At 45.3% G+C, this 22,137-nt stretch overlaps 2 protein-coding genes across 3 annotated transcripts; one reads left to right on the plus strand and one right to left on the minus strand.

The window, feature by feature from the left end:
- Positions 1-3,833: 3,833 nt before the first annotated feature.
- Positions 3,834-11,226, plus strand: CNIH1 (cornichon family member 1). Its single transcript, XM_082059208.1, has 5 exons — positions 3,834-3,979; positions 6,125-6,193; positions 9,235-9,347; positions 9,670-9,813; positions 10,339-11,226. Exons 1-5 carry the CDS (start codon positions 3,899-3,901, stop codon positions 10,364-10,366), a joined length of 435 nt encoding a protein of 144 aa, XP_081915334.1. The 5' UTR covers positions 3,834-3,898; the 3' UTR covers positions 10,367-11,226.
- A 3,703-nt stretch (positions 11,227-14,929) lies between these two features.
- On the minus strand, positions 14,930-22,058 carry CDKN3 (cyclin dependent kinase inhibitor 3). Of its 2 annotated transcripts, XM_082059206.1 has the most exons (8): positions 22,005-22,058; positions 21,815-21,897; positions 20,967-21,022; positions 19,351-19,395; positions 18,408-18,630; positions 17,478-17,509; positions 16,492-16,595; positions 14,930-15,225 (listed from the first exon to the last, which is right to left on the minus strand). In XM_082059206.1, the coding sequence occupies exons 1-8, from the start codon at positions 22,014-22,016 to the stop codon at positions 15,139-15,141; spliced, it is 642 nt and encodes a 213-aa protein (XP_081915332.1). In that variant the 5' UTR covers positions 22,017-22,058; the 3' UTR covers positions 14,930-15,138. The 2 variants fall into 2 exon arrangements, with proteins under 2 accessions (XP_081915332.1, XP_081915333.1); XM_082059207.1 differs by lacking the exon at positions 17,478-17,509.
- Positions 22,059-22,137: the final 79 nt, after the last annotated feature.

Genomic DNA, 22,137 nt, shown 5'->3' on the forward strand with positions numbered 1-22,137 from the left:
AGGCGTGCAGAAGGGTGAGCTCTGCTAGACCGAGTCACGGGCACTCAGAGAGCTGCTTCTAAACTAGGGAGAAACACTCAGATTTTCCTCTCCTGAAAACCCAGTAAGTGACGGCTTTATTCACATCAGCAGGATCTTAATTACTGAGTTCAACAGTTGTCCCTGATATCTATAACTGAAATAACTATTTCTTTTCCCAGGGATATTATTTTTAATGTTGAGGAATGTAGTTACCCCATGCATTTCTACCATGATAATTCAGAGAAGTTGCTGTGTAATCATCCCTTACAGCCCTGCAAAAGCACTGCTGTTGAGACCTGCCACAGCGTCTTTCTTCAGCTAAATCTCCCATATGAACAGACTGTAACACACTGAATTTTGTCTGATTAGATGACTGTTTTTCAATAAGGACCTCATTAATGTTTACAGATATATAAAGGGTGAGTGTCAGGAGGATGGAGCCAGGCTCTTCTCGGTGACAACCAATGGTAGGACAAGGGGCAATGGGTTCAAACTGGAACACAAAAGGTTCCGCTTAAATTTGAGAAGAAACTTCTTCCCGGTGAGGGTGGCAGAGCCTGGCCCAGGCTGCCCAGGGGGGTTGTGGAGTCTCCTTCTGTGCAGACATTCCAACCCGCCTGGACACCTTCCTGTGTAACCTCATCTGGGTGTTCCTGCTCCATGGGGGGATTGCACTGGATGAGCTTTCCAGGGCCCTTCCAACCCCTGACATTCTGGGGTTCTGAGAGGGATTTAAGATGAGGTGAAAAGACACTGGCATTTTCCCTTGGGATTCCAATCAGGATTAAACTCAATGAGTCCACGTGAAAAGGAAAGCGCATGAAAAGCTGTAGGCCGCCTCCAGGTCTCCACTGTGTCCTACTTACGCTGCTTGCAAAGTTTAATCAGAGAAAATTTTGAGAAGATACTCAGTTGTTTGATTAGAGATCCCATATAAATGGACGAAATGAGAATCAACTAGACCCTTTTCTACAGAATTTGCTTTTCATTTCCCTTTGTGTTGTCTTCAATAGATAATCTATGATACAAGAAATCCCTCAATGAACAAATCTCTGTTGCACAAGATTATAGCTGCCTTCCATTTCTCCTGACAGGATAACTGCGGTTGAATGGTGTGTAAAGCATCAGAGGTAGTAAAACTTTGCATACCTTGAGGCACAACCAGTATTAGTTGCACATGCAAGTACATGGCTGACACACCTTTTTATTTCTGCTACTACACATCCCGGTTGCACAACGTTGTGTCGTACAAGAACACAGAATGTAAGTAGCAACAGCTTTGTTTATTGTGGTGTAGACCAGATGATTTGGTTCCCTTTTCTTTCCCTGTGTTTCGGCTAATATGGATCATACATCCCAATCCAAAGCCATCAGCATCTGTAACAGCTGGAGTGCTCTGAAGGAATTTACTGCTGCGGTGACCTGTGTATTCAAACAGCCAGCAATGGTCACTAAATCTGGGTCCCTTTTAGAGTAAATATCTACCTTGAATGGATCAAAGTGTTTTCTACATCACAGTGCAAAACCAGCGTTGCCCAGTCCAAAGGTGTAACAGCATCTCTGCACATATTCTCTGTGTCTTTACCTCCCACAGCTTTTCTGATGCAAATGACCCTTCTGGATGGCTTTGGAAAAGCCAGAAATGGGGAGTTTAAATGCTGAACGTCAGGTCTTTCAGCAAAGTCCAGTCAAATAGCCTTGATAATAAGTGTATCCGTGTGGCCTGAGGCTACTCAAAGTAAGAAATAAACAGTGTGTTTATAAATAAGGCCAAGTGAAGTACCATAGAATCATTTTGGTTGGAAAAGACCCTCGAGATCACCAAGTCCAACTGTTAATAGTAGCACTAAACCATGGCCCTGAGAAGCTCATGTATGTGTTTTTGAACCCCTCCAGGGATGGTGACTCCAGCACTGCCCTGGGCAGCCTGTTCCAATGCCCGACAGCCCTTTGGGGAAGAAATTGTTCCCCAGATCTAATCTAAATCTCCCCTGGTGCAACTTGAGACCATTTCCTCTGGTCCTATTGCTTGTTACTTGGGAAAAGAGATCAACCCCCTGGCTCCAAGCTCCTTTCAGGCAGTTCAGAGATCAGAAGGTCTCCCCTCAGCTCCTGTTCTCCAGCTGAACCCCCCAGGTCCCTCAGCCGCTCCCATCACACTTGTGCTCCAGCCCCTCACCAGCTCCGTTCCCTTCTCTCAACTCGCTCCAGCACCTCAAGGGCTTTCTTGGTGTGAGGGGCCCAAAACTGACCCCAGGATTCGAGGTGTTATTCCTAATCCATCCTGTCACCCCCGGATGGGAGGCAACCACATTAGGCTCAACCTTTTCTGATGTCCTTATTGCTCATGGTCAGCCCGGCTGGTCCCCTCGGGAGGGGGTGGGAGGGCTCCCCGGGCAGCTGTCTGGGCTGGGGCACCCACCCCGTGCTCTCTCATGCTTTTATTTTCTTTACCTTTCAATTACTATTCACTAAGGTTAATTTTTAAATCTGTTTTCCAAGTTTCACACTGAAGTTTCATTGGTCATAATGACACCACAGTGGTTTTATGGGCGTAGTTTTGGGACGAGATGAGCGATTTTATACTGAAAGATCAACTATGTTTGCAACAACTGACTTCCTAAAGGTGACTCATTTGCTCCAGTTTTCCCTCTTATTTTGGGGAAGGAAATAAAAGTGCTCATCTCCCATTTTGACAAATAATTGCATGAGAAGCTTTCCAGCAGATATCATTGGAAAATATTATTTACCATTTGGCAGCTGTTAGTTTTTTGGAAATCACTACGCTGCTTGTGTGGAGATGACTGCACAAACACGACCCAGCCTTTCCTTCATTGCAAGGTATTGTTGCTTAAAACTGAAATGACTTTTATATGGCCCTGCAGAAGGAAAGTACGTGATGTTCTCCTCAAATGATTTTTCTTGCTGTACTTTTTGAGCAAGGCCCAAACTGGATCGATCTGGGACTGTATAAACCTGTAACCTCCCGGGCACCCACCACACACCCTTCCGCAGTAATTCTTCCTGACAGCCATTTGCCATCTCCCTGCTCTCCAGACATCGCTCAGATTTACCTGGTCTTTCCCTCCAAAATGCCACTATATTTATTGGAATTGCAGCAATCTCATTCATCTCAACCCGAAAACCACCTTATCTGCTTCTCATCTGTTCTGCGCTGGTGAGGAGTTGTGTGTCCAGTTCTGGGCTCCCCAGTTTAAGAAGGACAAGGAATTACTGGAGAGAGTCCATGGGAGGGACACAAAGATGCTGAGGGGTCTGGAGCATCTTTGTGATGAGGAGACACTGACAGAGCTGGGGCTGCTCAGCTGGAGAAGAGAAGCTGAGAGGGATCTGATCAATGGGATCAATATCTCAGGGTGGGTGTCAGAGGATGGACCAGACTCTGTTCAGTGGTGCCCAACGCCAGGGTGAGGGGCAATGGGCACAGACTGAAACACAGGAGGGTCCGTCTGAACATGAGGAGAAACTTGTTTGCTGGGAGGTGCCAGAGCCTGGCCCAGGCTGCCCAGAGCGGGTGTGGAGTCTCCTTCTCTGAGACATTCAAACCGCCTGGACCCACCTGTGTGATCTGCTCTGTGACCCTGCGTGAGCAGGGGTGTTGGACTGGGGGATCTCCAGAGGTCCCTTCAACCCCAGCCACCCTGTGATTCACAAGTACCGAGCCGGGACCGACCAAACCCCCTCTCAGGGAAATGGCGCCCGCCCCGTGGCGGCGGTGCCGGCGGGCCCCGGCAGGGGGCGCTGCGGGCGGGGCGGCGCATGCGCGAAGCCGCCCCGGCGCTGCCCGGCGGTGAATGATCGCTCCCGGCAGCCCCCGCGCCGCTCGGCCCCGCCGCGGCTCGCGCGCCCCGCCGCCATGGCCTTCACGTTCGCCGCCTTCTGCTACATGTTGGCGCTGCTGCTCACGGCCGCCCTCATCTTCTTCGCCATCTGGCATGTGAGTGCGGGAGCGGGGGGGGAGCGGGCGGCCCTTCGCGGGTGTCCCGCGGCCCGGCTGAGGGAGCGGCCGCGGGGCGGGGCCGGTCCCGCCGGTGCGGCCCTGGCCCGGGGGGCAGCGGCTCCCGGGCCCGCTCGCCCGCGGGGGCCGGACAGGGCCCGTCTGCCCCTCCGTGAGGAACCCCCGGAGGGTTCTGTGTGTGCAGGCTGGAGGTCCCTGCAGATCTCCCCGCCGGGGTGTCCAGCGGCTGGAGAGGGACTTTTACAAAGGCCTGTAGTGATTGAACACGGTGTAACGGCTTTGAGCTAAAAAAGGAGAGGCTTAGATTAGAAATAAAGAAGAAATACTTCCCCGTGAGGGTGGGGAGGCCCCGGAACGGGCTGCCCAGGGAAGCTGTGGATGCCCCATCCCTGGAGACACCCCAGGGCTCAGGTGGCACCAGGGGAGGTTGAGGATGGATGTGGGGAACAATTTCTTCCCCAAAGGGCTGTGGGGCATTGGAACAGGCTGCCCAGGGCAGTGCTGGAGTCACCATCCGGGGGGGTTGGACAGATGAGGTTCTCAGGGACATGGGGCAGTGCCAGGGTGGGTTAACGGTTGGACTCGATGATCTTGAGGGTCTTTTCCTACCAAAATGATTCTGTGGTTCTATACACCAGGCTGGACGGGGCTCTGAGCAACCTGAGCTGGTGAAGATGTCCCTGCTCATGGCAGGGGGGGCACTGGATGAGCTTTAAGGTCCTTTCCAACCCAAACCATCCTGTGATTCTGTGACCTCCCAAACAGCTCAGGCTGCTGAAGTGCCGGGTCACCCCCCGGGACTCACGGAGTTGGGGGGGAGCTGAGGTACCACAGCTGGTCCCCGGCTGCACTGTTATGTTGAAGATGTGGAAATACGGCAGTGCTTGTCTGTGGATAGAATGGATTTTCAAGTGCTGATATAATCAGTTCCTTTTTTAAGAGAGTTGTTGGAAATGCTTTGTTCTGAAGTCAGTTTGACTCCTTATTTAATAGAAATAATCACTTATGTGTTGCACTCTTTATGTGCTTTATATTAAGACTTAATTTTTGATATTTTCTTTATTATTGCTTTTTGAGGGTTTTCTATCTTGAAGCCGACACAGGGAGAGCCAGAACCTCCCGTGGCTCAGCTGTGAGAAGCTGCTGGAGGAAAGGACGTGAGGAGGAGGATGTTCTTGGCACTATTTCAAGCTTTGTAGTTATCCCTAGCAAAAACTGTGCTGTTGCAATATAAACCCTGTCCTGTAAACATATTTGGGTTTATACTGAATATAAATGAATCTTATAGTGACAATAAGTCGGTCTTAAGACAAGTAGCAAGTGATAGGATGGGAGGAAATGGCCTCAAGTTGCACGAGGGGAGGTTTAGATTGGATATTGGGAATAATTTATTCCTGGAAAGGGTTGTCAGGCATTGGAACAGGCTGCCCAGGGCGGTGGTGGAGTCACCATCCCTGGAGGGGTTCAAAAGGCGTTTAGACGAGGTTCTCGGGGACATGGCTTAGTGCCAGAGTTACATTATGGTTGGACTCGAGGATCCCGAGTGTCTCTTCCCACTGAAATGATTCTATGATTCTAAGATTTTTAATGTTTGGTATGACACTTGTGGCTTTTGTTGTATTTCATGCTATGTCTTTGATTTTTATGGCACGAAAAGGTGGAGTATATGTAGGTTTTTTAACAGATGCACATCTCGGACATATATGTGGGGTCAGCATTCACTTTGACGGTAATGAGACAAAACAGTTGGCTGCTTTTAAGTTTGCTGTTGCTTTTTTATTTCGTTAGTGATCCCTGTGCCAGGTTCTAAGAGTCACTCACAAGGTTTGGCCAGTGGGGTTAAAACCGTTGAACCTGATCTGGGAAACCAATTGTTGGTGGGGAAATAAAGAGAGAATGTGTGCAGAGATATGAATGCCTGAAATATCTTCTCTTTCTTGTTTTCTAACCTGTTTGAGAAGGGTCTCACCTGTGGGTTTATGACTTTAGAGAAATGATGTTCCTGAATGTGGTGGCAGCAGTTGGACTTATGGCTCTGTACTGAAATGTTATTTTTCACGCATAAAATACGTTGTTGCTCCTGGATTGAAGAATCACAACTCTTTCCTTTATTTTTTTTCCTAGATCATAGCATTTGATGAACTGAAGACGGATTACAAGAATCCCATAGACCAATGTAATACACTCAATCCTGTAAGTCCCATGCTGAACGCTTTTTAAAAGAAATATATGTAAAGTGGTTGGTTTTGCTGTCATCTCGATAAAACAGGCGGTAGAATTGCATCTGGGTGGACAAAACCTAGTTGTTTCGCACAAGTTCTAGGGAAAATGTCTGATTCTTTGCTTTCAAATTGAATATTCTGACTGTTATTAATCTGCCGGTGATCTCGTCAGCTGTCGTACTAACATTCTTTCAATCTGCTTTCTACATTTTCGGCACAAAGACAGTTGAAAAGGTCAAAAAGATTAAAAGAGTCAAAATTGCATTGAAGGTGTGTACTGCTTCTCAGTTTCATGTTTTTAATGCCACTTTCCTTTCATTTTGTTAGGAACATTTGTAATACTTTGAAGCTCTTTTGTTTAGTGTGCCTGTTCATCTGCTCGTTATCTGTTTGTTGGGGTTGATATAACAACAACTTCATGGATTTTTCCATATTTCGCACAAAACAATTTTGCTTGCGCACCCAGCGAAGCGGGGAAAACTGTTACATGCCTGTTACACGTCCTTTTCATCGGCCGGACTAAGTTCGGAGGGAAATAAATAGAACTTTTCAAGCAAGATTTATTGAAGTCTGAGATTATAGGAGACTGGTTGATTTTTAAGCATTGACTGAGTAAATTCTGATCTCATTTGAGGATTTAGGTGGGTATAATGTGACAGGTGTTACCTTCACTTCTTTGCTTCATGTCTCAGGATCAGGGGTGTTTCTCGGTGGCCGCTCATGGATGCAGCTCTGAACTCCTTGGTTTATGAAAATAATTTGAGAAAAACAATTTGCTTACACCTGTAACACACCGATAATAAAAGGGATGCTTGTTAAAAAGCACATAGTTGGATACAGCAGGTTTTTTGTGCTGTTCTCATGGGTTTTCCTTTGGCTCGGCGTGCCCAGGCTGACGCAGAACGCAGGGGCAGCACAGCAGCGCGGCCTGGACTGTAACTTTTTGAAGAATTAAGTAAATGTTGCAAATGAAAAATGAATTGACAGCAGCTGGGGAGGGAAATGTATGTTAGACAAACGGCACGTAGCTTGACAGCGAGTTTTACAGCAAGAGAAGGGGTGGGGAGAGGCAGAGGCTGCATCTCAGGGGTTTGCATCTAACAGTTTCCCTTGCTTGGTCTGTTCTCGGGTCATTTCTGCTGCAGTACGGGGAGGGCAAATCCTCATTACATTTATGCATTATGATCTTATCACAACCTGGGAAGTATTACAATGCGCATGTTTAACGCAAATATTAACCTTCTGTTAACCCACGTGCATGCGGTGTTTATTGATATGAATTGAAGATATTCAATCACTTAATATTTGCTGTTGTGAAAGTAGAGTAGCCACTAAAGGTGACGTTAAGATCCACGCTCTTGAGGGGATCTGGTAGATGACTCTGGACAAACACTCTGAAGTGTTTTTTCCTATACAGAGAATCAAAAATCCTGGTAGGAACTGAGACACCTGAGTAGGCAGATTAGCCCAAAATAGTAACTGCTTAGTACCCTCTCGATGTCTTCCCTGCTCCTATTATAGTTGTATCTCTTCTTGGCAACGCCATTTCTTTCCTCCTCGCTTCTCTGATAAATATCACAGTAGAATATGCTGTAATTAATTTTTCTCTGGCAGATACAGGCGGGATAAGATGTGGTAGATTTGAAAGAGACAGGTATTGTGGTGCGGGAGTAGGGCGCGATAAACAGGACAAAGGAAAACATGTTTTGAGATGGATAGTTCAATAAACTCCAGATTTTCAGAGCTGGCGAATGTGTCTCAACAGGCAGCCAAATGCTTGGTGTTTTGGATAGGGCTGTTGTTGTTCTCCTAGAAATAATTGCCAGTTTGTAAATGGTAAGTATATAAAGAAGAATGCGGAGAAAAAGATTTACTCGAAACATTTCATGTATGACAGGTTATTTTTGTTGATGTTGATGCAAGTTTGCTTTGATGTTCTTCATTTAGAGAAGCAGAATGTCGGAGCAAAGTAGGTGGTGAGAATGTCTGTTTGTTGGTAGTTTGTAGATTTCTAGGAATATCTTGGGATTTAAAAGAAGCCTCTGCTTGGAGAGAATGAAAGAAATGAGAAAACACTGAGATTTCAGTGTAGTCATCCTATGCAATGTTAATCACACGCAAAAGTGGGGCGGTGTGTGTACGTGCGTGCACACGGTTTAAATCTTTAGGTAGAAATAGAGCTGTTTTCTAGGGGAGATGTTTTAGTGGTCCTGAGTTGAGAAGCAAAAAGCTTATGGATTTTCTTCTTCCTAAATTAAGTGATAAAGGAGTAAACGATTTCACTGGGGGGTGACTTATGTCAGACAATTTTCCTCTTGTGGCAGGTGTGAGATTTTTGCTGGCTCTCTGCATGCGTTTAATCTGTCTCTCTCCATATGTCTCCTATTAATAACACTAATATTACCTGGCATTTCACGCTTTCTGTGGTTTTGTAGTAAATGGATAATGAGCTTGGTGGGCCTGTGCTGGGCAGCATGAGGCTGGAACGCATGCCGGGGGGGACGGAAAACGGGGGTGGCTGGAACCCCCCAAACCGCTTGAGAAAGGAGCCGGCAAATCCTTTGAATTGGAAAAATGATGGATTTGTGAACGCCAAAACAAAGCTATAAACCAGGAAAACGCAAACCATCTTTTTGCCGATAAACCATTATCTGGAGCGTGTTTCCTACTGATATTTCTCTGTCGCATGAGCAGAAATATCTGGCTGATCTGTTCCAAAGGTCATACCTAAAGCGTGAAATCTGTTAACAGTGCACTTAATTTAATAGAAGCAATGAAAAACTATCGATCGGAGCATTTAATTGTCTACTTTTTTCTTCTTGGTTCATAAATACCACGTGAAAACAGCAAGGCACGCACCGCTGGCTGCTGTTTTCACTCTCTGTAGTCTTGGTAGTGGTGTGTTTTAATAATAATAATAATTATTAAATGATAGCTTACCTCCAAAATAGATTAAACCACACGTTTTGCTTTGGGTAATCGAGACGTCTAACTCCTATTTTTCTTTTCCAGCTTGTCCTTCCCGAGTACCTCATCCACGCCTTCTTCTGTGTCATGTTTCTCTGTGCAGCAGAGTGGCTTACGCTGGGGCTCAATATGCCTTTGTTGGCTTATCATATTTGGAGGTAATATTGACGAGCCTGGCGTCTCGTTACGTTAATTGTTACTCATTATCCCGTTGCAGCGCTTCCTGTTAAGTGTTCGGCGTCTTTGGCAAATACATTAAGAAAGTTGATGTTGTGGCTATAAAACGAGCCCCATCGCTTTGCTTTCTCTGTTTCTGTGCTGTGCTTCCCGTTGCTCCCGCAATTCGCCGTCTCCTACACGGAGCTGGTGGAATTTTCTGGAAGGGGGTGGTTCCGTGTCTCGGTTCTGGTGTTATGTGGGGGGCAGGACCCCATGTTTCCCAGCGCTGTCCCCACAAAACTAACCCTGCGTCGCTTCCAGGTACATGAGCAGACCCGTGATGAGCGGCCCTGGGCTGTACGATCCCACAACCATCATGAATGCAGATATTTTAGCCTATTGCCAGAAAGAAGGATGGTGCAAATTAGCATTCTACCTTCTATCCTTTTTTTACTACCTATATGGGTAAGTTTTTATTTCCTCTGTCTCCCATCTCATCTTCACCTTCGTTTTTTTTCAGTTGGGCTCGGTGTACAAGAGAAATTTCATAGATAAGAATAAATATAGCGCAAACTTTTCGGAAAGAAAATCCACAATCACCATTTTATTCCGTTTTAAAACGCAACTCTTAATTTGGTCGGAATTACTATTTTGTATCTGTTTGACTTGAAAGCTCCAAGCTTTTCTTCTTTTAAGTGTAATATAACAACCTCCCGCCCAGTATTTTCATTAAGAAGCTGCAACAACGATGTTTTTAGAGTAAGGAAATGTGATTTTTGTTAAAGGTAGAAGAGTCTGCCTTGGTCCAGTGCCAACTGGTTGGTGCATCAATTTGCATCATGTTTTGTATCAAAAAGCCCTTCTGATGCGTTTGGTGTAAAATTTCAATCACTACCCATCTACCTCACACAGATTTGTTCCTTAAAACTCAATGACTGTATAATTAAATGTATAAATGGTGCATCTTAAGATTTTTCTTTGGTTTTCCAGCATGATTTATGTTCTGGTGAGCTCTTAAGAAGACGTTTGACGAGCTTTGTTCCAGTTAAGTGCATGCAAAAGCCACAAACCATGGATTCTTTACAACGAGAACCTCTTACCAAGATTAAATCCGGAATCTGATGATCACGTTTGCGTTAGAAAACGACGACTCCCCTATTTTTAAAATATTTCCACATTTTATACTTGTGGAAAGACTCTTTTCTTATATTTTACAGGGACACTGAAATTAAAGAAGTACATGTCAATTAATATAAAGATTACTGGGTTTCGAGAAGTTTTGACTTTGCACTCCATAAGGAACAGCCGTAATCTTCAAGTAGGTATTTGTTACTACCAGCCTTAGTACACTAGGGAGTTTCTTTAGGTCGGGCTTTGTAGCGGCTCGTTTGGACTCGCGTGTCCCGCTCTAAATCAGCTGCCGAGCGCGTGGGGAGGACCGGAGGTGCTGGGGGTTTGGCCTGCAAGCAACGTTGGTCTTAAAGAGCTGAATTCACGGACACAATTGCAAAAATAGGAGTTTGGTTTGGTTTGGTTTGTTTTTTCTATGGTTAATCTTTCCCGTCTGTCTGTATTTTCTCCAAACGTTAACCTTGCTTTAAGCTCAAGCGTGTGTCATTGCGATAGAAGTTGAATTGTCCACGAGGGAATGAATTGAAATGATTTTTGTTTTTAATGTCTGTGCTGTCTCATTAACAAATGGACAAACCTACAACAATGACGAAGTCCAATGATGAAAATACTCCTGAGTTGGAGAGTAATAACTACAGAGCTTTTCAAAGCAGAAAGTGAGCTTGTGAAACTGCCCCGCTGTTCCTTAGTGCAATAAAAAATAATAAGAATAAAAAAAAAAATCTCAAATTCAGAAACACTTTTTACCTGGTGCCTTGTTTGGTTTGTAAGTTGAACAGATACCTCCTGTATTCAGCTGTTTATGATGGATAATTGTGTTACCCTTTAAAAATAGAGCACTGAATCAAATAATGGCTGGAAAAGAGAAGCTCTGATTTCCTGGGCTTGGGACTTTTTTTATGGGTCTGCAGATAAATGGGGCAGGGGGACAATAATATTGCTTTATAAATTGTGACTGCAACAGCTGCTTAATTTAGGAGTAATAATTAGGATTTTTTTGTTTAGCGCTGCTGGAGAATAATAGTTTCCCAGTTCTAGTAAAACATTCTTGTATAAACTGGTTTTTTTTGGTTCACTTTGGGTCTCTTGGGTGTTAAAATGATGTGAATGGCTGCGCTGGTTCGACCAGAAACCCAAATATTGTGATACTGGGGTGGGCAGAGGCAACAACTGAGGAACGCTGACACTGGGCAGGTATCGAACATCGCTGCTGGAATAGCGGGACAGTGTTTGGAAATGCACATGTTAAGGTGTCCTGAGCGGGAGCTTTGGCGTCAACAGCCCTTGAATAGATTTTTCTTCCATTAATTCAGTTGCTTTTTGAGCACTTTTATAACCCAGGGTGGACGATGTGCTGGGACAGTGACTTCTGCAATGTGTAAAACAACTTGTTGAAAAGTTCTGCTGACTTCATCTGCTGCTTCTAAGCTCTTATTTTTTTTAAGACATTGAAAATTTCCCCCTTTCCACCTTGTTTATGCCAGGGCTGATTTGAATAGACCATCATGTCATCTGTCCAAGTCTGTTTAGTCTCTTTTTGAGTGGAACATCTGTAGCTTTGTTGTTACGCTTTCTCCTCTGCAAGTTTCCCTTTTCTAAGCGGGAGGAGACCAGAACTGTTGTCATCAGATGAGATTTGGGTGCCCTTGTGCTTTAGAGCAGCAGTTTCCTGCTCTTTTTCTGAATTCCTCTCCTCTTTTTATAATATACTGGGGATGTGAGAATCCAGGCTCTGAGAACTTCAAATTCTGCTTACTGAGTAATAACAAATACCTGCCAGCTTATTAGTATGGACATAAAATAGTTTTTCTCACACGTTTTGACATTGAATTTCTCATACCCTTTTGGCTCGAGCATTCTTATTTTTGGCTTTTTTGTTCTGACAGTCTCAGCTCTTTTGCAGCAGTTGCAGGTGTTACCTCCCAGCCCTTGTTTTCTGTGCGAGGTCGCGGGTTTCAACCTCCTCACATCCACAGCTCCGTTACTCCCGTTCTGCGATCCCGGTCCATCCGCTCTTAGTTTGACAAGAGGATTTTGTTCCTTGCACACTCATCATTTTGAGCTTTTGAGCTAAAGAAGTTTTGAAAGGCTTTTTGGAAACTTGGGAATATTGTTCCTGTTGGCTCATGTTTATTTTCCTGCTGCTTGGGGCCTTCAGGCACTGCAGTGAGATGATGACTTCGCCCTGTGTAAGCAAAATTTAATTAACCCTTTTGTATGGTTGTATATTTATTAATCTGTTCCAGAAATGAGCCTTATTGGCGCATGGCGCCATGGCCTTCGAAACCTCTCACTCCTTTGGTACTTGGGCTGATTTAAACCAAGTTACACACCAGAATAAATGCAGGATTTCCTGACTTCAACTGAAAACCCCCTCCAGCTGTGGAGCAGCTTTAGCCAGGCATATTTAGCAAAACGTTCGCAACATTTGCGCTGTCCTGTGAAGGCCCAGCTTTACACATTGACATAAAATGCATCTGAGTGTTCCTGAGCAGGGGAACTGAGAGGTGAAAGCAGCCCGGTAGTTGTGGTGCAGTTCCGGTGAGCTGAATTCACCACTAACCCCAGAACAAAATGCTTGTTTGCGTTCTGTCCTGGTTAAATACATGAGAACTGAAGGATTTAATTTTATTTCAAAGGTCTTTAAACTGTCAAAGCATCACAGAGAAAGGTCAGAAGGGCAAGTTAAGAATTCCTGGAAGAACGGAGTGTGTGAAGTGTGAGGACTGCCCAGCAGAGTCCCTCAGAGAAAGCTGCTTAGGAACCACAGTCAGCATCTTTATTTAAAACGAGGTTAATGTCTGCCAGCAACCACCCGGCTGCGGGGTGAACCTTGTCCCCCGCACCCAGCGATGTGCGCCTCGCACCCCGTTTTATCTTTGTGAGTACGTGGAGCAGCACCCGTGATGCCTCACTGAGTACCAGTTGTTTCACATTCCAAATGTGGCTGTGGTATTAATTGATTTTGGGAGTTCTAAGAGGTAAAAGATTATGGAGAAAATAAAGAACGTTTCTCTCTCCCTGTCAGAAAGTTTCCAGCCATCTGACATATATTTAATACCCGAATACCTTCAGCTGCAAGGACTCAGCGCTGAAGATTGGACAGACAGACAGTGCTTTTGATTTTCTGATTTGTGCTGGAGAATACTGACACAACAATGCGAGTTTTGAGCAAAGTGTTCTCTGTAAGCGACTCTGTGCTGCGGAAAGTGGAAGCATTCCTATTGTCTGCCTTCAAAGTGACAGGACACGGCCCCATCTCAGTGCTGGACATGTAACCAGGTGGTTTCTTGCAGCACTAGGGAAAAAAAGTGTCGCCTGGGAGGAGTGACAGCATGAACTACAGGGAAACAGATGGTGACAAGGCAGGACAGGACACCAGTACAGCTCACAGCAACATCAGCCCACAGGCAACAGTTCCTCTGACTCCGCTGGTTTGTCTCACAACAAAAGGCAGAGTGTGGGTGACACAGGGTATCACCCCAGAGCCAAAATGACCTCACAGGGGGTCCCAGGACCCCTGGGCACTGGAGTGGATGATCATTGCTTCCTCCGAATAGGACAGAACTAGTTTAAATGTTTTCTTCAGGAGTCTGATCATCTTCTCTGGTGTTTGTGAGTGGATGGAGTTAACCAGGAGGGACGTGAACTGTTAGAGAGATGTTGCTGTGAGATTCTCTCCAGCCCACAGCGGGTTGTTTATTTACTTGCTTTGGTGTGATCCTGCAGATGGGCTGTGCCAGACTCACCCACGCAGCTATCGCAGAGTGTCTCGTCCTGCCACAGTCACATAAAACCCGCCTGCTTGCTTTAGCACACTATAAAACCTCCTTCTGTTGGAACGAGGGGATCTCATTCCTAAATATCACCAAACACACTACGCAGAACTGTGATATTTCAGAAAGCTCTTACTAGTTCATAAGGCACAAGCGCTCCAGGGTGAAAATTTCTATGCTTGATTTTCAGTTTAAAACTAGAGCCAAGGTTTTTTCCATGTAATTTTTACCTCGCTCCATTTTCCCAGCGTGGTTCTTAGGAAGGCGGTGGATGAGGAGTTCTCTTTCACCTCTTCCCCTGCCCCCGGAGCAGAAGCCAGTCTGTCAGCGCTGAAGTCCGCACTTAGCTGGGAGGATTTACAAACTAATCGCTTTCCTCCCCTATTTTGCCTTCACGTCCAAGTGCTCCTCCCAATTCTCATGCTACATAGAACACAGATGAAGCAAAATGAAATTTGGTCGCTGTTTTGGCAGCCCAGCCTCCCTCCGCTTTGTTCACAGAAGCAGCGCATAGGATGTCAACGTTAAAACATCGGCTGAACGGCAGCACACGCGTATCTGTGGTGTTAAATGTGAAGTTAACATTGTGTAAGAGTAATTATTCTGTGGAAAGTGAGCTAGTTAGGCATGCAGGCCACCGGCAGAGCAGTAATGAACACCAATACACTTCCATGTATTTTTAAGGTGGTGAGTATTAAATTAAGGAAGATGCAGTGTGTCCTGTAAGATTTCCATCCCCACCCTCAACATTTTACATACAGAAGTTAAAGTGAGTGGCTGTGTCGCACGGGCTGGAGCGACGGGAAATTGCGAAGGTCGGGAGATGTTTTGTCCAGGCGTCCGTCAGCCATGTAGACACAAAGATGCACCGCTCCAGTATTAGTTATCGTGATACTGATCTTAATACCGTGTCCTTTGTTGCCAGATGTGCAGCCAGGTTCTCTCGAAAGTCATGGAGGTAATTGTATTGCTGAAAAAGCACAATCGGGTTTGTAATGAGTGCTCTGTACTTCAGGAAAAGGCATTACCCATCTTAAAAAGCTGTTTGATACCCCAGAATTAAAACTGCACCCTCTAGTCCATTTATTTGCTCTTTTTGTGCTTATTCCAAACCCCCTGGAATTTCTCATCATGGATCCGAGCTTGGATCTTGTGGCTCCTCATAAAGGGCACACATGAGATCAAGCTAATGCAAACCACGGCCCTCATAGGTGGAAGTTTCATGTCAGAATTCCAAGCTGCTTTATTTGGATCACCATTACTCTCTCCGTAAGGAGTCCATGGTGCAGAATAGAGCCTTGAGTTATTGTGATGATGTACAACAGTTTGTACTAAGAGTGTACTAAGAGTTCTTAGGTCAGCTTGTACATCACGTGGAGTAGTAAGATGCAAGTGTTCAAAATGAGATAAAAATGTTGGTCAGCAGTGGCTAAAGGACAGATCGTCCACCCTGAGCGGCTCTGAGGGCTTCTCGTTACAACATTTGTTCAATCCTTCCCTGTTTCTTCAACCAGACATGCAAGCTGCCCCCCACCTGCCCCTTTGGTTTGTTGAAAACTGATTCTCAACAAGTAGTTTAAACAAGATTTGCCTTCCAGAGAGGCTTAGAGCTAACAGAGAAACAGTCTTTGGGCAGCACTTCCCTCTCAGAAATGATTATCTTGTTAACTTTTTAAATGTCAGCTCCTCTTTCCTGTACATAGAACTGTTTTAAGAATGTAACATTTAGGACTTGTGACAACACAAATATGTACACAGAGTAGCTGAAAATCCCACCAAAATAAGAAAAAAGAAATTATGTTCAGCAACTTAGGCCTCCCTCCATGTAGGTTTTAACACTAGTGCCAGGGATGCTCCTTAAATGAAGGCTGCCAGTGTATGGATGTGATGGCTACGGAACGTGAACACAGCTACACAGGTTAGTGAGACGGAACGAAATCAAGGCCGAAGAATCAAGTAGAAGTTGTGAGGAGAATGTGAGCAACAGAAAAAGGGACAACAGTGATGAGCAGGGATAAGGAGGAGAGAGCAACTAGTTACTAATGATGGTGAAGAAGAGGTGGGGAGAACAGCTGTTGAATTGAGAGGAGACAGAACAAGATGGTTGGCTCAAAGGCAGGAGAGCAGCAGGGGAACTTCTCAGAAAGACAGTGGGATCGCTTTGGGAAGGAAGGAGTTGACCGTCTGAGCTCTCTGCCCTTATTTCCACACGTTTTACCTTTCTTAGCCTCATTACCTTGATGGTCTGTATCGCCCCAGATCCTCTCAGGTTCCTCAGGCTGTCTATGGCTTGCTGAGGTGCCAGCGTGTCTGAAAGCCGAAGCAGGAGACACGCAGCTACTGTAAAAGAGAAGTAAATACACCCCTGTGCTACTGAGCACCTCCTCCTGCGCACAGCACCACTTTTGTGCGGTAATAGGTTTGTTCCATGAAAACCACTCCAGTAAAACTCAACCTCATCGTATGGGGGTCACAGATCTGCTGCATCTTTTGCTGAATACTATTTGTTGGTCCTGGTCCCATGTGCCCGCCTGCTCCCACCTGAGCCCACAGGCTTTGGAAACAGGTGAAAACCCTCCCAGTTTCCCCCCTGTGTTTCCAGAAGCATTTGGGAGGCAAATTCTAGGCTTTTGAAGAATGAGTCCCAGTACACCCAGTTAGTTGCCCTTTGTGTCTTCTGACTGCATTTGCTTTTTTGGCATTATCACCTTCTGGCACACACACAATAACTGATGCCCCTGCAAAGCTTTAGGGGGAACATTGGGCTGAAGAAAGATGCAGAAGAAGAGTTTCATCTCCTTTTCCTGAGGAGTCATTGAGAGAAGAGGGGAAAGTGCAATCCCATTGGTCAGAGGAGACTAAAATTTGCAGTGAAAATTGTGAGAAAATAAGAGAGAACTTTTTATCACCCCACTGAAAGACTGACCCCGCCTGACCCTCCATCCTCTCACCTACACACTCAGAGCTATACCATAACATACTTATGTCACTCACTGCCAACAGTTGCTATACAGGCAGCTCATGTTCTTACCATTTGACAACACCTTTCTCAAGAAACGGGCCCACATATACTATAATACCTAACCTGCTACCCGCAGGGGCACTTTGCATTGTAACCAGTTAAGCTTCGAGAATTTGGCTCCTTTAGGCAACGCCGTCTCCCAAAAACAGGTGTGCGGGGTGGGTTAGTCAGGCATTGAGAAAGGGAAGGTAAGTGCTTACTAAGACATGAGCGTCCGAGGCCGCCGTAACAGCTGAAAAGAGAATAAAAACATTTGGTTGTACTGAGCTGTACTATGCTGCAACACCCAGAGCGCCTCGATAAGTAAATACACCCACACAATTCTTGCCTTAATTTAATCAAGAGGAGCAGTGGTACAAGAGAGTTGGAATATACCTGCAAGGCTATCTCGTATTTATTCGTCACACCTTCCTTAAGCAGCGGCTTTCTAGAGAAACTGCAATTTTAAAGTTTCCCTTCATTCATGGTAATAGTCCCAAAGGCACAGGAGAACAGAAAAGGGCACAAAAGTGGAAAATTTCGGTTTTCTTTAAATCTTACTCCAGATTCAGGCTTTGATGACAGTTGTGAGCTGCTGATGACAGCAGGGAGCCCAAGGACTCAGTGGGTGTCTGTGCGGGGAGCTGTCAACGGGATCATTCAGGGAACACGGAACTTGGAAAGTTTTCCCCCCTCTACTCCGAGCTCCGCTACAACTGTCTAAAGAAATTATTTTAAACCTATTTCAGGCAAATTACAAGTGAATTTTGCACTGCTGGAACCCACTGACTCCTTGATAAACAGCCCAGAGGTGTGTTATCCTCTAACAACAGCTGCTTTAGCTTACAACTCATATCATACACCCAATATCCAAGGGGGCTGGCAGTGAGGAGTTGTCTGGTGCCGTTCAACACATGATGTGAAGCGTTTGCTGAAGAGAACAATGGGAAATGGGAGATTTGGATCTTACAAAGGACAAGGTAGCTCCAAAAGTTGCACGAGGAGAAACAGGTGGCTTTTCACAGCTTGAACTAACTCTAAAAAATGCAACTGTCATTTGACAGGGTTCATTTTCAGCTGGTCACGCACCTAGAGAGAAGCCGGTATCTTTTACAGGAATGTGGGGTGAAAGGGAGACAACCAGAACCTACTGTATGATTGTTTTCCGGTTACTTTCCAGGCAGTTTTTGAGCTCTTCCAGAATTTTACAGCAGTTGGCAATGTCAGGAGTGTCCCCATCAGGAATAGGATAGTGGTGCACACAGATCCCGTGCTGTTGGTAGGCGTCTATAAGGTTTGGTACTCGGTATTTTAAGAGCTCTCCTCTGGTACAGAGCACAAATATATCCTGGGTCCCGTAGTTCTTTAGTTCTTCTGCCAACAAATTAAGACACTTGCAAATAAACAAAAGCCTATCAAGCTTAATGATAAACAGATAAGCTACTTGGTACTGGTTCTCTTGTTTAATCTTTGAGGTTAAGACAATAGGAGTTAGCAGTATTTCTTTGAGCAGCATTTACTTCTGCTGAGTCTTACCCACATTTGCCTCCAGGTGACCCCTGAGAGCATTTTTCTGGGTTCAGAGGGAATCTCAAGATGAGCCTCACTAAAAGCACATCAAAACTCAGCTAATTGCTGCCAGCTTAAGCATGAGTCTGTCCCATCTCCAGCTGCGACTGTGCCCAAACACAGTGGGGTTTTGCTGTTGGTATTCATCTCTCCCCTACTAGTGTTTACAGATGAATACTCGGCAAAATCTTTACATTATTTCACCTTTTCTATCCCAACCTCACTTTCCTCTGGGAAAAGGAGATTACAAGTTTGTAATTTATCTTGGTCTTAGCTGCTTTAAAGACGGATTCTCCTGCACGTGACTTAGCAGATCTTGTGGTTACTCCAAAAGATAAGCCTGTACAGCTCCAGCCTGGAAATTATCTGACTACTTATCCAATATTTGGTAGAGAAGCCAGAGATAAAGTGGCACTGCACACTTGAAAGTTGTATCTAGTGCTCATAATGGTGACAGCACTAAGATATTTGCTGCATCTACTGCCTGGAAGAGAGAGGCCTTTATATACTGGCCAGAAGACTCACGTATATCTTTCTGAAGATTTCTTCTAATATCCTTAAACCTGCAACCTAAAACAAATTATGAATGACAATTACCACAACAGGCAAGTGACATTTATGGAATGGCTGCTACAGCTGAAGAATAGAGCACAAACTCCCCGCCAAAATGAAAGCAAAAGCCAAAACCACACCCCATGTAAAACACAGTTCTTATTTTTGCAAATAGATCACTAGCGCAAAAGACACTTTAAACTCCATTATCTGCTTAATACTGTAATGTAATAGGATTAAAAAAACCCCACAACCCACCCAAGTTTTAAAGATGCTATGCATTTTCCAGATGAAGAGCTTTGGATATTATAAATCAGGGTACAGCTTGAAAAAAATCCCCCAAAACCAAAACCCAACACCACAAACAAAAAACCCATAAAACAAAAAACCCCAACAAATAAAAGGGCTGGATAGAGATCACTTCAAAGTTATCTGGTTAACTGGTAGGAAAGTAAGTTCCCTGTTCTATAATATTCAGCATAAATTAGGTTAAAAATCCTCCTCACTATCCAGTCTTCAGTGTATCCCCACTTCTGTTTTTTCCTCACATCACACTACCAAGGCATTTTTGCAGCCCCTACAGAACACTGCACTGCAATATTCACAGCTGTTGTTTGGTTTGAGATGTAACTGCTCAGAATATTTGCGCTGCACCTTCCCTCTGTCTCCCCTCCTTCTCTTACAGCCCCGTAGGCACAGAATCTTCAGGTCTACCCTGGCAATGCTCAGGATTGTGTGTATCTTGAAACACCTTTTGAAAACGAGTCAGCAGAATCCTGCAGACCAAAAGCTGTATCAGCATGGCTACGACTGGATGCATCTGAAGATTAGACAGCTCAGGTAGCTTAAAAACATAATGCAGCTATTTTTTGGCATATATATATATTAACCAGTGTTGGAGTGGTAGTGGGATTTTCACTAGCACTGGCCATCATCCACTTCAAGATAACTTAAATTCAAATATTATTCAACACTTGTTTTCTAGTTCTTCAGTGTGGTGCTAGCCCCAAGCTTGTACTTCTCAGCTGGCTGATGAAAGTCAAGTAACTGCTTTGAATGAAACAGAGAAAGTTCACAATGTCACCACCAGCAGTTCTATCTTTTCTGTGACCACAGGAGATTCACCATGGCTGCAGTTTTGGTAGATAAAAATACAGTGAAAGCCTGTATGTTTATTTTTATATCCTGGTCATAGTAGTACAACCCAGATGCTAAGGGAGAGCAGTGCAGAACTGTGAGCAGATCGAGTGAGTGTAATTTGAGCCAAATATATCTTATAAAGGAATTATTTGTCAAAGCAGTCTTGTTTCACTTATGTTGTTGCTTGTTATAAACAGCAAGCCAGGCTAAAAATCCCAATATTTTAACTGACAATGGAGGACAGCTGCTGTTCTCCTCCCACTCTGCCAAATTATCTTGTGTTAAGATATTCTCTCAATTGGTCTTGGTATTTTTGAAACAATTATTCCAGTGGTAGATTATAAATCAAGTCACTCCAACAACTAAATGGAACACATAATTTTGGGGTACAAGATATTGCCTCTCTTCAGCTTCAAACATGCCTGCAAATTTCAGTGAATACTTCTTACCTGGAAGGGAACATAATCCCAGGAATTTAGAAGAGTAGACAGGAGACAAAGTCAACCTACCAGGAAATACAAAATATAATTTTAAAAAGCCCCCCAAAAACAACAAAAACCAACCCAGAACATTTTTGTTATTTGAATACAGATAACTCACTACCAGACATTGCTTTTCTGTGGGACCAGGAGAATCACAGGACGGTTTGGGTTGAAGGGACCTTCCCAGCTCCCCCAGTGCCACCCCTGCCATGAGCAGGGACATCTTCACCAGCTCAGGTTGCTCAGAGCCCCGTCCAGCCTGGCCTGGGATGTCTCCAGGGATGGTTCAGCCACCACCTCTCTGGGCAATCTGGGCCAGGTTCTCACCACTCACATGGGAAATAATTTCTTCTTTATATCTAATCTAAACCTCCCCTCTTTCAGTTTTAAGCCGTTGCCTCTTGTTCTGTCACTACAGACCATTGAAAAAAGCCCCTCTCCAGCCTTCTTGCAGGTCCCCTTTAGTGGGGGAAGAGTTACCTACCTGTAATTCACTTTTAAGAATAAACCAGGCAAGGGAATCTCACGTGTGGACACGTACTTCATCACATACCCCTGCCCAAGAGGAGAAAAGCACTGACAAATCCCCACGAGATTTGTCAAAAAAAAAAAAATCTATCAAGCGTGACTGACAGTGACCAGCAAACGCTTCCAAAAGCGGCCCAGGGAATCAATCCCTTGGTGGGGACACCAGTTCAGCCACAGCCCCCGTCCCCGCTCTGGCCGGTCACCACAGTTTCCTCCAGGGAAAAACTCCCGTTTTGCATCAAACGCCCTTTAATGTTCAATTCCCGCCGGTCCCGGGCGCGTCTCACCAGGAGATGGGCAGCGGCCTCGGGTCCCCCTCAGCGCCCTCTTCATCCGAAGAGTCAAAGTCTCCCGCTGGCGTCGCGCAGGCCTGCGGCGGGACAAGAGCGAGGAACTTACCTGGGGGTCGGGGCCCGCCCTGCCCCCGGCTGAGATGACCCGGGGATCCCGCTCCCTGTCGCGATCCCCGCCCCTCACCGGCTGCACCATGGCGCCGCTCCCCCACCGCCGCCCGTTCGAACTGGCCCCGCCCACCCGAGCTACCGCATTGGCAGAGCCCGTCTCCCCCTTTGCCCAATGAGAAGCTGCCGCGCTTCGCCAGAGGAGCGCT

Source organism: Streptopelia decaocto (assembly GCF_964273445.1).
Source record: "Streptopelia decaocto genome assembly, chromosome: 7".
NCBI classification, from domain to species: Eukaryota; Metazoa; Chordata; class Aves; order Columbiformes; family Columbidae; genus Streptopelia; species Streptopelia decaocto.

Excerpts from the sequence above, each read along its gene's own strand:
- CNIH1 (XM_082059208.1), top strand. The coding sequence starts at position 3,899 with ATGGCCTTCACGTTCGCCGCCTTCTGCTACATGTTGGCGCTGCTGCTC. Across the intron at positions 6,194-9,234 it reads AATGTAATACACTCAATCCT|CTTGTCCTTCCCGAGTACCT; the intron begins GTAAGTCCCATG and ends TTTCTTTTCCAG. Across the intron at positions 9,348-9,669 it reads TTGGCTTATCATATTTGGAG|GTACATGAGCAGACCCGTGA; the intron begins GTAATATTGACG and ends CGTCGCTTCCAG.
- CDKN3 (XM_082059206.1), bottom strand. Across the intron at positions 17,510-18,407 it reads AACCGGAAAACAATCATACA|CTGTTACGGCGGCCTCGGAC; the intron begins GTAGGTTCTGGT and ends TTCTCTTTTCAG. Across the intron at positions 15,226-16,491 it reads GGGCGATACAGACCATCAAG|CAATACAATTACCTCCATGA; the intron begins GTAATGAGGCTA and ends GTGCTTTTTCAG.